We start from the raw sequence: 16,642 nt of genomic DNA on the forward strand, positions 1-16,642 counted from the left end.
ATTTCCAAAGTTTGGTGTTGCTAGTTATTTTAATGCTTTTTAAAAATGGCTTCTTATTTGCAGTGGGATACCTGATTGGGGCACAAAGTAGTTGATAGTTATCTTGCTTTTGATAAATATTGAAACTGATGGAAATAGTGCATGGCTATGCAAGCTGCATTTCTTTTATTGGGATTCAGGCAGGAGACCTGGAAGGGTTGTGTCCTATAAGATTCGCTTTTCATGTTATCCCTTAATGTGTTTGATTCTGTTAAACTTAACGCCTGTAGAAATTGTTTATTGTTTAAATGGTACACAACTATAATGAGGAAATTGACCAGCATTTATTGGACATTAAAATGGATCATTTTAGAAGTCTCATCTTGCTTAGTTTGAATTTTAATTGCAAGAATTCTCCGTATAAATGTAATAATAATTATTATTTACTGTTCTTGATCAGTGGGGTTGAAGTAAAGTACTTGCTGGAATGGAACTCTTTTGTTTGCATCTCTGTAGTTAGTACTGTAGTTAGTAGGGCTGTGCAACTTCAGATTCCACCAAGTTGTACTCAACTCATGCACCATAAATTGCAATCTGCCCAAATTTGGTAAAATCTCTTGTTTCTGTTGTTCAAAAAATATTGATGTAGTTAGTGGATATATTTTTGTTGTATATATAGCAGTTCTCTTTGCATGGATACTCCTGTTTCTCTATATGTAAAGACAGAAAAAGAGAGAGAGAGACAGAATGAAGGAAGGGGAGAAAGAATAAAATAGAGAAAATAGGGAAAGATATAAAGATGGGTGAATGGAGACAAAATGAGAAATAGGGAGAAAATAAGAGAGGGCAGTAAAAGAAAGGGTCAGGGAGATAGAGAAAGAGTGAGGGAAAGAGGTTGTAGAGATTTAATGCTATGGCCATAAAAGAAGGAAAACAGCTATTTGAAGTATGGAAGGTGATCATATATAACCTGGTCACCAAAATAAAGGTGCCACTCCTTGGCACCTTTTGACTTGACCAAGAATAAAGGAATAAATAATCGCCCATCTGGGTGTGGTTATTGATTCTTCCCCTTCTTGTTTCAGCCTTGCCCATCACTGGCATTTGGCTCCCAAAATTAGTTTTGAAATTAATTGCAAGAAATTGCAATTTGTTGTAGTGGTTGAATTTGAAAGAACAAGGATATCTAGAAAAATGTTAGCACTATTTTATTGGAAAATTTCTCTAGAAATTGGGTTGCCACCTGTACTAAGGCATAGATGGTGAGCCATTTCCAAGGGATAATTAGGCATCAGTCATTCCCAAATTAGTGCTTGTCAACCCTAAACATAAAATGATTGCAATGTTCTTTTTTTAAAAAAATGGCTAAAATATTTGCAGTGTTCTGTGATCCAGCAATCCATTAAGATTATTCCCTTACTTTAGCTTTCCTGTGTCAAGCAAAGAATCCTACAAGTTGACAAATCTGTGATGCCAAATCAGATTCAGTTAACTTATATTTGCCTAGATGTCAACAGAAAAAAACCTACAACTTGTCTTTTATATAGCCCCATATTCCTGTTAGTACTCAGCAGTCCTTTCCACAGTGCAAATGGTGTGCATAAATTATATTCATGCAAATGTCTATGGAGATTCTCAATCATCTAGGTCGTGATTGTCCCAAAGGTGCTTTTCTAAAAGGCAACTAGACTTTCTTGTTGTTGTTTTTCCTTTGAAGCTTCCGTGAAGAAGCTTCTTGGATGAGAAGTGAAACGTTTTCATGAAAACAACAACAACCCCAAGAAAGTCCAATTGCCTTTTGGAAAAGCACTTTTGGGACATTCATGCAAGTAATCTCATGACTGCTTTGGCTTTGAACATGCAAAATGTCAAGAATTGTTTTAAAGACCATCCAATGGACCTGGAGGATTACTTGCCGTTCAGAGCTGAACTGTAGGCCCTTCACTGTTCTTGTTACACATGCACACTTACTGGCCAGCCTCTATCCTTTTCTTTCATATAATCATTCCTCCTATCTGGCTCATAGGAAGAACGAAACTGCCCTCTACCCAATGTAAACCTTGGTCTATTTAGACAAGGACTGTCATCCTGGCTTGTAGGAAGTGTGAAACTGCCTCCTACTCAGTGAAATTCTTGGTTTGTTTAGACTACAATTGTCTTCCTGGCTTGTAGGAAGTGTGAAATTGCCCCTTCTTCAATTATATTCTTGGTCTGTTTAGACCAGTTATTGTCTTCTTGGCTTGTAGGAAGTGTGAAACTGTCCTCTACTTAATGAAACTCTATTTGGACCAGGATTGTTTACTCTGATCAGAAGCTTCTTCTAGCACCCCAGTGTAATTTTCCCATTCCTTGCTGTAAATTGCTCATTAGTTTAGGTGAGGCATTTGTCTCAGATGCCTAATATGAGTGACAGATTGCCGGACATTCCTCCTAATCTCTCTGGTTATTCTTTTCTATACTTCATGTTATATAGGCTTCAGAGCCTGCGATGCATCCTCAAAACACCTGCAATTCACAGATGTGTTCAAGGACTTGCCCCCTGACACACATATAAAAGCAACCACAAGTCCAAAATGATTTTAGACATGGATTGGAAGATACCATCATTGACAAAATATGTTGAGATGCTCCTGGCTGAATGTTTTATTGGAAGATATTCAGAGCAGTTAACCTTCTATGTCAGGGGTATTAAACTCGATTTCATTGCGGGCTGCATCAGGGTTATGTTTGACCTTGGAGTCCAGTGTGGGTATGGTCAGCTTGACATGACTCATGTCGGGGGTGCCTGTAGTGGCCCAAGCACTCTGCCAGCAAAAACAGGCTCCTGAGCTCTATTTTCAGCTGTGACGACTTCATGCAACCCTCTGCCAGAGAAAATGGAGCTCAGGGGGGCTACCCGTGGCTCTCCTGGGCTACATTTTCACTGGCAGATGTACCAAGGCCCAATGGTGGGTTCTGGATCCTGGTGCAACCGGTACAGTGCAACGGGACCTGGCATCCACCATGTGCACACATGCAGCACGCACACAGCATGTGCATGTGTAATTACTGCCTGCGATGCTCTGTGATGCTTCAGCTGCTCGGCGGAGGGTCGTGCAGGTGCCGTACGCTCTATGCGTGTGCGCAAAAGCCCCGATCGGCTCAAATACAGGTATTTGAGAGAGCGGGCAGGCAGATGGGCCCTCCAGAGAACTGTACTGGAATGGTACCTGTTGCTCCCAGCAGGCACCGGTATGCTCGTACCGGGGTGTACCAGTCGTATCCCACCATTGCCAAGGCCCCCGTTTCCAGGGAGGTCCTGCAGGTCAGATCTAAACACCCTGCGGGCCAAATATGACCCCGGGCCTTGAGTTTGATACCCGTTCTACATGCAAAGCCTGGTCTAGATAATGAACAAAAGATGCTTCCTTCAAATTCATTCCCTTATGAATCATAGTTATCAACAGATTATGAATCATTTATAGATTTGTCATCAACAAACTATTTTTAATCAATTTGTATTATTCAATGTGAGACAGTATTTTTCAACCATGTTCTCCACAATTACATAATTCCCAATTATCATATCCATGTTAGTTGAGAATAAAGCTTGATTTAATAAAATGTAGATCTGACATGTTGACAAGGGACTAGATTAAATCTGCACTCCCTCTTTCCTTAGATGAAAGGCCCTAATACAGTTGGAAAGTTCCATTAGTGTCATTGATGGTTTGTTGAATTGTTTGAAAAAATGCAATGGTATATTGGCACCCAACTGATTTCAAATTCATCAAATTTGTTACTAAATGCATTTTGATCCAAATTTTTTGTCCCAGTACTCATCATTTGTTTGGTACTCAATGCACAAGCTAGAACTTATCTCTGTTGGCTTCCTTGTAACTCACTAAATTATTCCTTATGGGAAAACATTGTTTGGTACTCATTGTTTTTGGTACTCATCATGCCTCCCAGAACCAATTAACATTGAGTACCAAGGTACTACTGTTTAGAGTTTTTATATAATATGTGAATAGTTCAAGCTCTGCAAATATTTCCCTGCTAAAATTTATGAGGGCTCAAAATATTTCCTATATACACTTTTTATTATTATCTTTCTTATATTCCAACTTCTGTATTGTCTTTGAGAATCTTTCTGCCTAAATGCCTTTTCTACTCTATCACTACTCTGAACATCCAGGGTAAAAGTTTTACTCTCTTGTGATAAAACAGAAACATGGTCAGCTAGATTTTGGTTACGCAACAAGATAGAAAGTCAATTCAAAGCACTGTCCTGATTCTGTCATTGAACAAGGCACAAAAGACAGCTTCCCTTTGAATATCAGAGTTCCTTGAAAATTCACAGAAAGGAATCCCCAGTTTGCTACCAGCAAATGGACAATGGAGGTGAAAATAGGTGTGGCATTTTAGTTGAGATTGGTTCAAAAGTAATTTTAAAAATACATAATGTATTTTATAGGTTATAGTTTATAAATGTTTAAAGAACGTCTCAGAAATGCTGCATATATTCAGCTCCATTGCTCAAAATGTCTCTTTCATGAGTAAGAAAGCTCAATTCTGCTTTTTTGTATATTTGCAGGTTTATGCATTTTTTAATATCCTACACCATTCCAAGATTCTGGGATGTAAAAACCAGTAAAACCATAGTTAATAAGTAGGCATAAACTCAAATAATAAAATCAGGTCCTGGCCAAATAACAACCCTCATCGTAACCAATCCCCCAAAATCTACTTGAACAAAATTGCATTTATTATCTTGCAAGAAAAGACTAAGAGATTCATGTCTATAGAGTTTCTTAATCATTCAGGTCATGGTTGTCCCAAAAGTGCTTTTCCAAAAGACAATTGAGATTTGCTTTTTTTCCTTGAAGATGTTTTGCTTCACATCCAAGAAGCTTTTTCAATTCTGAACTAAATTGAAGTTCTAAACTTCTTCAGAACTGAATAAGCTTCTTGGATGAGAAGCAAAATGTTTTCAAGGAACAAAAATCAAGAAGGTCCAGTTGTCTTTTGGAAAAGCATCTTTGGGATAAGAAGTCCATGTCCGCTTGTTTTCTCAGAGTCTCATAGACACATAAAAGGACTGCTTTAGATGATGATGTTGTCACCTCTCAAGGGGTTGGGACTATATATGCAAGTCCTCCCTTAATGACTACCTAGAACCCATCTGGAAGAGAAACTCCTAAATTATCCCAGTTTTAGAATACAATGGGCTTCATAGATTAAAACCTATACTTTGAATTGGACCTGAAAGCTCCTCCATCCCTCCACATTCAAATATATAGATAGGCAATTGACTTTCCAAGTATGTTAACTATTTGGGAGATATAACAAACATTAAGTCCTATTACGTCCTATTCTTCTGCATACAAAGACAAAGCCACACCATTTAGCAATTGAGTAGGAAATCAAACCTGGATGATCTTGCTGGCCCTATTCTCATTCTTCTAACAGCATCTTATTGCATTGAAAAGGAAATCTCACATTTCTTCAAATACAGGTATTCCTCATTGAGCAACCCCAATTGGGACTGGCAAGTTTTCAGAGCTTATATCTGGTGAATTCTGCCCACGGTTGTGTATTAAGAGGGATGAGTACTTTTTTAATGAGAAGTTTGCATTTCCTACTATTTTTGAAAGTGAGTGTATAAGGACGAGAGATGGCTTTGATACTAACACAAGATGATCCCGGATTATTATAAAACACGGAACACAAATAATCAAAAATTATTATCCATTTTTCATCCACAATTGATTATTTTTTTGTGGAAAATCTATTTTGGGAACAAATAATAAGTGATGTTGTTTTATTTCCATCAGTGCAGCGTTTAGGAAACTGCCTCTAAAGTTTGTTTGTACCATAGCTTTCTGCAAAATTTTCTCTCTGTGGGAAGAAAACATATGATCCCATCTATGGACAGTTCTTCTTCCGTTTGTAGAAAATTGTCCTTGGTAGCAATTTAGACTTATGGAGTCTTAACTAAATACTATACATGGATTGCATTTGTCTATCTATACTGTATATGGGAGGGCGGAATGAATATCAAAAGGAAATATTATGATGTTTCAGAAGATTAAACATGAAAGAAAAAAAACATGTAAGGATTATCTATCTATATAAACCTCCATAACTGAAAAATTAGAAGTATTGCAGTACATCTTTCAAAACCTAACAGTTTGAGGTAGTTCTTGTGGGGTTTTATAAAAAAAAAATCTACTTACTAAGCCTCTACACTGATTTTTTTAAAGGTTGTTTTTGTAATGATGGCATAGTTCTTTTAATCCTTAAATGCTTAAAAGCTGCTTTACTTGCTGTATTCAGCGTGGCAATGACTGTTTGCAAATGCTAGTAACAGATTTGGCTTATGGCACAAGTGATAAAAGTAATGTAAGAGTTGACAAAATGCATCTAGTAAGTTTCTTTTAAAAAGAAATGGAGGGGTCACAGTTATAAGTTTGCCAGTCTATTTTATTGACACTCCTATAGCCAGTCAATCCAAAAAAGAAGGAAAATATTTATAAAACTCCAATGAGTTCAGGTCAGCTGCATTTTTTGCACAGACAACAACCTTGTTGTAGGTAGGTTAGGTTGATCAAAAACCACTTCAAGAGATTTGAGCCTTTTCTCAACAAAATTAGTTTTGCGGAGAATAGGCTAATGGTGGAAGGCTAAGCAAAATGGAGAGATAGAGGTGGAGATGCAAAAGGTAATTAGCACACATTTATGTGATTTATAGTAAGAAATTCTATTCCTGGCTTAAACAATGTTGAGGTTCAACTGAGACAAAGCTCAGTCTAATAATCAGTAGTTTAATAGTTGGCAACCAATTGCAGATTGATGCTTCACTGTCTCTACTCCAACCTCTGGTTCCATTACAGCCATCTTAGCACATACAGTTTTTTTCAGGTTCTCTATTCCAAGCTTAGATACAAGAGTGTGATCTTGAAAAGGACAATCCAATATCAGTTCTTGCATCCTGCTACTCCTACTGTCCTCTGAAACTGGAGCAGATGTACAAGCAAAGTTAATGGATGAATTGCATGTGGTTTAGAGATCCTCCCTAGCCTATAGGAAATTTATCTTGCTAGTATTTGGAATGAATTAAAAAAAAAACCTGACCAGAAGGCAGGCTGAGAAAGGTTCCAATTTATCTTTCTCTATTTCCATCTTGGCGATGTTTGAAATAAATAAAATGGCATCAATTTTACACATATCTGCCCATTTTTTCATTCGCTAAACTTGATAGTCTGGAGACTACATGCACCCGAGGATCCTTGGTGCTCTCTGAACTTGGTGGTCTTCTTGCAGATGTTTCATTATCAAATTAAGTACCATCATATAGCTAGAAGGGAGGGAGGGCTCTTATTTTTTTTAAAATTCATAAAAATGCCAGAGAATTCCTGAAAACCAGCACTCAGGTCAATCAGTCTTCAATAGGCACACAGAAACAAACAACATCTTCACATCATTCAAAAGGGACAATCAAAAAGGTGAAAAGGAAAAGACCAAAATACCTCACCAGCGTTCAATACTCAAGTGAGCAGAGATTAATACCAAGATTAACATTAGAGAAGTAAACAATATCCAATCAAGGAACTACCAATGGAGACAAACAAGCTAACAGTAAACAACAGTTTAATTAAGGATCCACCAAAAAGACTGCCACCAACAATGACAATATATAAACAGGGAGCAAACCCTTCTCCCTTCTAGCACTGATGATGTTACCTAGTAGGGCAATGAAACTTCTGTAAGAAAACAATGAAGCCCAGAGAACACCAAGGACCCCTCAGTTCAACCATGAGTTGTAAATATTCTTTTTTTATTGGCACTACATATCCCACAAGTTAAATAGCAAGGGACTGCCAAGGCTGGAGAACCCCATGTTTCACCAATTGCAACAGGAGAAATCCCCAACTGGTCATAACTTTAGAAATTGTATCCGAAAAGATTCTTACTTAATAAGTATACTGGCATCTCTATTCTCATGCTGTTCAATTAAAATTCATTAGAAAACTGATCTGGCAGCTTTTTATGGTGACCTTAATGCTGTGATCTTCTGTAAGAAAAAAAAATCCTTTAAGACAGTTTTTTTCAGTGGTTGGGAAGACACGTATAGCTTTTTTCCCTTCTTTTAGCAGATTGTGAGCCCTACTCATTATTTTAGTGACAGGTTTTCATGGATTTTCCCACTTTTTTATATGAGCATTTGGGGCGGTTGATTTTTTTCCCCCCTTTCCTTTTTAGTTTTAAGGAATTAAGTATATTAAGCTTAGCTGCTGTTTGAGAAATCAGGCTAATTGCAGAGAAAGAGGAGAACTCATAAGCATGGCATGTACCTTACATATAGAAAAATGTAATTCTCAAAACAATATAGTTTTTCAAAATTCCTATGATTGTCTATAATTCCCAGGTTACCATGAGTCAACGTTTGTTGAAACCAAATTGTGAAGGGCTCATTTACTACAAGCTGCAAAGGAATGCATAAGACATTGGATTGATAATATAGGTAGCTCTTGACTTACAACCATTCGTTTGGGGTCTGTTATAAGTTATAATGGCACTGAAAAAAAGTAACTAAGGACTGATTTTCATACTTATGACCTTTGCAGTATCCCCATGATCACCTGATCAAAATTCAGATGCTTAGCAACTGGTTCATATTTATGACGATTGCAGTGTCCTGGAGTTATGTGATCATCTTTTTTGAGCTTCTGACAAGAGAAGTCAATGGGAAAGCCATTCACTTAACAACCGTATTACTAACTTAACTGCAGTGATTCACTTAACAACTGTGGCAAGAAAAGTCATAAAATGACTCACTTAACAACTGTCTTGCCTAGCAATGGTAATTTTGGTCTTCATTGTGGTTGTAAGGTGAGGACTACCTGTATTGTACAAGCAAAATGGTGTAATTGCAATGAACTGGTTTCATATTTCTGTCATTATTCATCTTCTCCCTTTATGTTCCACAACAATTTTTCCGAAAATCAGATTTTTCTCCCCAATTTGAACTCTACTTTAAGGAAGATAAGAGTTGTGCATGGCAATGAATTATTTTTAAAAAAACCATAGCTAGGTAAATCAACCTTGGCTTTCAGAACCAATGTCATTCTCCATCATATAGCCAGACTTGGATCAGCCCAGATCAATTCACTGTGGATCTCTCTCTCACAAGCACTGCACAGAACCATTATCTCATGTATCTTCAAAGGTTAATTATTTTCCCCCAAAATTTTTGTTTATTTATTTATTGAATGTATATACCCACTCCTAAGAAGTGATTCTGGGTGGTGTAAAATGGTTAATAATATTTAGTAATAATGACCTTTAATGTTAATGTTATATGTTGTTTATTTATTGATTATATTGTATATCACCCCAGAGCACCCTTCTGAGGAAAATGGGTGGTTTAGAAATATGAAATATAAATAAGTAAATGAAGCAAAGAATTACACACACACACACACACACTTTAAAAAAACAGATAAAAAGACCACGTTAAAAAATTAAAAGTCAATTAAAAGTAAAATAAAAAATTTAGTATTTACCTTGAACTTCAGAATTGTGAAATTCTGTCGATCCAGAATTGCAAATCTTCATGTTTCTAGGATTTGTCTGAGGGAAAAAAAATCAGAAAGGAATTCCAAAATGTCCTTTTCTTATCTTTTATCTTCTTTGAAATAGGTCAGGAATACAAGGCAAAATTGATTAATAGATATAAATAGCCACTAAGCCGGTGGACTTTCCTTAGCAAAGAAATTCACCTAAGTTAAACCATAGTAATCTACCAAGTTTGTTCTGAAGAGCATTAAAGTAGGGCTGGACCATCTTAATTAGTTCCTTAGCTTTGGAAGTGGCTTTTGCAGATATGCAGAAACTACTTTTAACAATCAGAGCCCCTTTGGAAGAGGCCCCTTTGAAAGTCTATGGAGATTCTCAGTCATCCAGGCCATGGTTGTCCCAAAGGTGCTTTTTCAAAAGGCAACTGGGCTTTCTTTGTTTTTCCTTGAAGACATTTCACTTCTCACCCAAGAAGCTTCTTCATTTCTGACTTCAGAACTGAAGAAGCTCCTTGGATGAGAAGTGAAACATCTTCAAGGAAAAAAACAACAACAATTGCCTTTTGAAAAAGCACCTTTGGGTTGCTGCTTTGAAGAATAATAAAAAAAAACCAGTGCCAGTCAATCATCAGGCTATGATATTCCTCACTTACATTTGTTATACTGTTTTCCATTGCTATAATTTCCACATGTTTTGCCTGAGGTTGGCACTTGAAATCTTTCTTTGGTAGTGATAGTGTTTGGGAATTGTTTTATTGGGGATTTCTTTGGCTCTTGTGCAGTCATAGGGGAAAATGGAACTGTGTAATAGAATAGAATAGAATAGAATAGAATAGAATAGAATAGAATAGAATAGAATAGAATAGAATAGAATAGAATAGAATAGAATAGAATAGAATAGAATAGAATTCTTTATTGGCCAAGTGTGATTGGACGCACAAGGAATTTGTCTTTGGCGAATATGATCTCATTGTACCTAAAAGGACAAGATACATTCGTCAAGAATCATAAGGTATAACACTTAATGATAGTCATAGGGTACAAATAAGCAATCAGGAAACAATCAATATCAATATAAATTGTAAGGATACAAGCAACAAAGTTACAGTCCTGCAGTCATAAGTGGGAGGAGATGGGGGATAGGAATGATGAGAAGACTAATAGTAAAAAAATTGCAGCCTTAGTGAATAATTTAAACAGTGGTGAGGGAATTGAAGACAGGTGCTATGTGAGTGTCCCTCACGCTTTGAGGCACTGTATTGCCATTGAATCTGAAATGTTGCACAGCCCTACTATCTATATCGTAGATTTGAAAGTGGAAGATGTTTGGGATGGGTGTCTGTCAGAGAATGGCCCAGCAAGTGTCCAAATGAAGTCAGAGATGCTGACACAAGCTTGTCGTTTTATATAAATAAGTATATTTTACATCAATATATGCAGCGGACAAGATAGGCAAACAGGAGCATCACAAGGTAAATCGCAGAGTCCACAGAAGAAAAAAAGGTGGGAAAAGGGGGGAACTCCCCTCCACACCCACAGCAGCCAATCATAGCGCAGATCGCCTCAGGCAGGAGCCAGCCCTCTCCCATCAATCAATTGTAACCGTTTGTTCATGCTCATTGTACAACCCCATTGTCCCAGCTACTAAATTTAAATCTCTTAACAATGTCTTATAATTGAGTTTTAATTCATGTATAGGTAGTCCTTGACTTACAACGGTTCTTTTAGAAGTTACAAAGGCACTGAAGAAAGTGACATATGACTTTTTTTCCACAGTTACAACCTATACAGCATCCCCCTGGTCATGAGATCAAAATTCAGAGGCTTGGCAACTGGTTCACACTTACGACCGTTGCTGTGTCCCAAGGTCATGTGACCCCCCCCCTTTTGCGACCTTCAAACTCAACGGGGAAGCCAGAGCCACGTTATTAGCTTAACAACTGCCGTGGTTCACTTAACAAGTGTGGCGAGAGAGGTCGTAAAATGAGACAAAGCTCACTTAAGAACTGCCTCGCTTAACAAGAGAGGTTTGGGGCTCAATTTTGGTCGTAAGTCAAGGACTACCCCTACGTGTGATTCATGTGGTGGCTGCTTTCACCTGCTAGCCTCTTAAACTCTTCATGGTTGTCTCCTTAGGTTTGAAGACCATCGTTGGAGCCCTCATCCAGTCAGTTAGGAAACTTGCAGATGTGATGATCCTGACCGTTTTTTGCTTGAGTGTTTTCGCTCTCATAGGACTCCAGCTGTTCATGGGTAACCTCAGGAACAAGTGTGTCCGAGACTATACAGAGTTCGAATCCATCAACGGCACCTTCGCTTCAGATGAGAGGACTTGGGAAACCTTGAATGAATTCATCAGCGATCCAGGTAAGTTCTTTGTGACGTCCAAGTTTATTCCCCTATGGCGGTCAAAATGAATACGGCTCATAAAATCTGAAAAGATAACTCCCCGGTTTTTTTTTGCTACGCAAACTGAAAATAGGTGCGTAAAACTGTCAAATTGCCAGTCGCCCGTTTTTAGCAAACATTTATTGTTTTGTCTGCGCTATAGCAGATACAGGTAGATACAGACTTACAATAGTTCATTGTAAGAGTTACAGTGTCATGGAAAGAAGTGAATTATGATCACTTTTCACATTTATGACCATTGCAGCATCTCCATGGCCAAGGGATCAAAATTTCAGATGCTTGGCCACTGGTTCCAACTTTTTTTTAACAGTTTATTTATATATTTTCACATTACATACATTAGTGAACACAGTATTGTCTGGATCAACTTATTTTTATACAATAATACTCTTCCCACTTCTAATTTCTACCTCTACCGTCCAACCATTTATAAAACAAGTCTCATGTTTGAAAATACTATGTGTCTTCTTCTGTTTTTATTTTTAATGTCAATCTATGCATTTCTGCACAATCTAATTTTTTTTTAAATTACATGATCTTCTGTGGGCAGTTCCGCATTTTTCCGATACAATTCTTGCTGCTGTCAAGGCATGTAACATGGCAACTGGTTCATATTTATGACGGTGGCAGTGTCCCAGGGTGCTGTGAACACCTTTTACGACCTTCTGACAAGCAAGGGTAATGGGGAAGTCAGATTCACTTTACAACCATGTTACAACTTAACAACTTCAGTGGTTCACTTAACAACTGTGGCAAGAAAGATTGTAAATGGGGCAGAATCCCTTAACAGCTGTCTCATTCAGCAACAGGAATTTTGGGTTCAATTATGGTCGTAAGTTGAGGACTACTTGGATTCCTGCTGTGGTGGTCATTGTATGCTATGGACAAGGAGGAACCCTATTTATTTTTTCATGCATCTTAGCTGATCAGCCATTAGTTGGGAATTAGGGAAAAGACTATAAATAGTCTTTGACTTACAGAGGTTTCATTCAGTGACTGTTCAAAGTTACAATGGCTTGTTAAAAAGTTAAAAATGACTTATGACTGTTTTTCCACACTTATGACCATTGCACCATCCACATTGCCACATGAACTAATTTTGGACACTTGGCAACTGGCTAATATTTATGGCAGTTGCTGTATCACGGAATCATGTGATCACCTTTTATGACCTTCTGACAAGCAGAGTTAATGGGGAAGACAGATTCATTTTACAACCATGTTACTAACTTAGCAACTGTCACAAGAAAGGTCATAAAATAGAGCAAAACTCACTCAATAACTGTTGCATTTAATAACAGATGTTGGGGTTAATTGTGGTCATAAGTCAAGAACTACCTGTGTTATGGCTGTATTGACAGAACATTGTTACCTGATTACTGATTTAAACCCTATTCTGGATTTGCACAATAGCTTGTGCCGGATAGTTTGTGTTTACAAAACCAAATCACAAAAAACCTAACCAAATATAAATCAAGCTTAGCATGCATTGTGAAGTATCTGCTAGGTTTTGCCAGATAGGATTAAAGATGTTATATGAGGACGGCTTTTTATTATCATAACAGTTACTAGGATAACTGAAAAGGGGGCTTTGTTCTACCTTAAAGATTGTGAGACTACTAAAAGTAGAACACTAACACTAAGTTAGTAACTTCCCAACAGCAGCTATTGCAATAACTTTTGATGGGATGACAATTTAGGTAAGAGGTGAACAATACGTTTGTTTGCTTGCTTCTTTTGATAGTATTATATGTAAAAGAGATCTCAGAGTTTAAGGCTAGGAAAGAAATGAAGTATCTTAATACATGAATTACAAGTAGAAGATGTCACGATCTATCTTATTAGGAAGAAAAAGATGATTAGCTTTTAGTCCTGTTTTGAGTGAGGCAATATAGTAATTAAACTTAGAATCTTAGATAGTTAGCTTAATGAATTATCTCATAAATGAGTTCCAGAGTTTTGCTTTATTTGGTTTCTAAAATTCTGTATATTAACTTCTTACATTCCTGACAATATACAGTAGCTAATAAAGCTTTGGGCTCTACTTTGTTTGACACTATTTCTCAAACAAAATAATAATAAAGGGAAAGCAAAATTTAGGCATTGAGCCAGATTTGAGATGTTTGGGTTTTTTTTGTTTACAATAGTACTATGCAAATATTTGATTTGGAGATGCAGTTCAAATATGGTTTAATTGAAATTCCAAATTAACTGCCAATTTGGATTGAATTGGACGCCCCCAAAATCAATTGATTGTTTTGAAAGCCTCATGATTAAAAGCCCTGCCTTTAATTATTGGCCTTTTAAAAATGAAATCAGTTGAATTCAATGATTTGAGTCAAATAATCAATTCAGGATCAAATCATTTTTCTTGATTAAATCAAATATGGTTCCCCAAAGCTTCAACTTGAAAATTGTTGTGCTCTCCTCATTGTGATGCTCAAGCTGAGCAATTTAGTCGGTAATTGTTCTTGCCCATTGCTTATTTCAACTTCATGTCCTAGCATGAAGCAGAGTGTAGTAATTGCTTCAGGCAGCAGATGCCAAGAGGTGATGGCAAAGTATTGTCCCTTAAGCTGGTTGGCTGCCTTTAAATGTAGCGGAGGATCCCAAAAGTGCTTTTTCAAAAGGCAACTACACTTTGTTCTTTGCTTGAAGACATTTCACTTTTCATCCAAGAATCTTCTTCAGTTCTGAATGAGTGGTGGAGAATGGAAGCAATAGCAGTAGCACTTAGACTTATATACCACTTCACAGTGCTTTACAGCCTTATCTAAGCGGTTTACAGAGTCAGCCTATTGCCCTCAACAATCTGGGTCCTCATTTTACCCATCTCAGAAGGATGGAAGGCCGAGTCAACCTTGAGCTGCTCAAAATTGAACTTCTGGAGTGAGCAGTGAGATAGCCCTGCAGTACTGCATTCTAACCACTATGCCAACATGGCTCTTAGAAGAGGCTTAGAAGAGACTGCAAGGTTATATTCTTTGCATTCATCTGGCTGTTAGCACTCTTTCTGGTTTGAAAAAGGGGTCAAAGAGGCCATCTACGCCCTCGTCACCTCAAGACTTGAATACTGTAACACGCTCTACATGAGGCTGCCCTTGAAAAATGTTTGGAGACTACAATTGGTCCAGAAAGCAGCCGTGTGAGCGATTTTGGGTGTACCTAGATACACTCATGTTACACCTATCCTCCGTGAGCTGCACTGGCTCCCTATTGGTCTCCGAACACGCTTCAAGGTGCTGGTTATTACCTTTAAAGCCCTACATGGCCTAGGACCTGGATATCTCTGTGATCGCCTCCTGCCACATACCTCCCAGCACCCAATAAGATCTCACAGGGTGGGCCTTCTCCGGGTGCCGTCGACTATACAATGTCATCTGGCGGCTCCTCGGGGGAGGGCCTTCTCTGTAGCTGCCCCGACCCTATAGAACAATCTACCCCCTGGTATCCAGACCCTCCCTACTCTCTCGGCCTTCCGAAAGTCTGTTAAGACCTGGCTATTCCGGCAGGCCTGGGGCTGCTGATCTTTGACTGAATTTCAGCCCCATTAAGATTGAGTGCATGTTGTATCCTTGTTTTAATTCGCCTTGTTTTGTATTTTAAATTCTTTTAATATTTTTAAAATTGTTTTTATGTAAGCTGCCCGGAGTCCTTCGGGATTGGGCAGCATACAAATCCATTAAAACCTTAAAACCTTAATCTACATTAAGAATGAATAGTCCTCTCTCAACAGAGGGGGAGGTATAGAACACAAACTCTCTCCTATTTACAACACAGTCCTTTCAGCAGTTCCAAATTCCACAGTCCCATACCAATTTGCCCTATTTAGGTGACACTGAGGGCACAGGTAAACCTTCAAGTGGCCTCAATGACTCTCAGAAAGAGAGCTAATAACCAGATGACTGCAAGGAATATAAATCCTTCCATTCTCCACCATTCGTTTAGAACTGAAGAAATTATTGGATGAGAAGTGAAATATCTTCAAGGGAAAACCACTTGCCTTGGAAAAGCACCTTCGGGACAACCATGACCTGGATGGCTGAAAATCTCCATAGACATATAGTGGAGGATGTTATCCTTTGCAATGTTAATGAAATGTTTAATCGTTTTGTCTTTTGGTTCAGAGACCAAAACAATTTTAACAATGTTGTTATTTAAAAATATGTTAAATTAGCACCTTTATTATGATTTCTTGGCAGCTGTATAGAATTGGCTTTTTGTTTTTAACCGCAAGATATTCTAGATTTAAATGTGTATTGTAGTTATCAGAAGAATTTTCTTAGAATCAAGAACTGGGGGTGGTGATTTAAATTATAAATCCCAACCAGTGTGTGAATCCAGATTAAATCATCCACAGCAGTTGCCAAGCCTCTGCTTGAAACATACCTACTGAAGGGGAAAACAGCATGTCTATGGATGATTGATTCAAATAGGCTACTTGTGTGGCAGAAGTTGGAGAATTATACATAAAGCCAGTCTGCAATCTTTTGGAATTTTTGAACTGAGAACTAGGAGAGGTAAAATTAAGGAAGAAATAGATCAGAGTTGGAAGGGATCTTGGAGGTCTTCTAGGTTGTAAATTGAGGACTACCTGTATTCTTTTTAAGTGCTGCTTTGGTCAGTTGGATAGTTTTATATTTGCTCACTTTCCCCCACCCCCCAACAATGTTTTGCTTGTCAGTTTTGCTGGT

At 37.8% G+C, this 16,642-nt stretch overlaps 1 protein-coding gene across 7 annotated transcripts in view; it reads left to right on the forward strand.

Moving 5' to 3' along the window:
• LOC106545622 (sodium channel protein type 5 subunit alpha) overlaps positions 1 to 16,642 on the forward strand; it is a 351,125-nt gene that overhangs the window by 125,740 nt on the left and 208,743 nt on the right. For all 7 annotated transcript variants that reach the window (XM_087712437.1, XM_087712436.1, XM_087712435.1 and 4 more), the window contains exon 7: positions 11,676 to 11,906. In XM_087712437.1, the coding sequence (XP_087568563.1) occupies positions 11,676 to 11,906 (231 nt within the window). The remainder of the gene's footprint in view (positions 1 to 11,675; positions 11,907 to 16,642) is intronic.

The sequence above is a fragment of the Thamnophis sirtalis genome, unplaced genomic scaffold (genome assembly GCF_051295495.1).
Source record: "Thamnophis sirtalis isolate CommonGarterSnake01/CBP01778 unplaced genomic scaffold, rThaSir2_p1.2 scaffold_4, whole genome shotgun sequence".
NCBI lineage: Eukaryota > Metazoa > Chordata > Lepidosauria > Squamata > Natricidae > Thamnophis > Thamnophis sirtalis.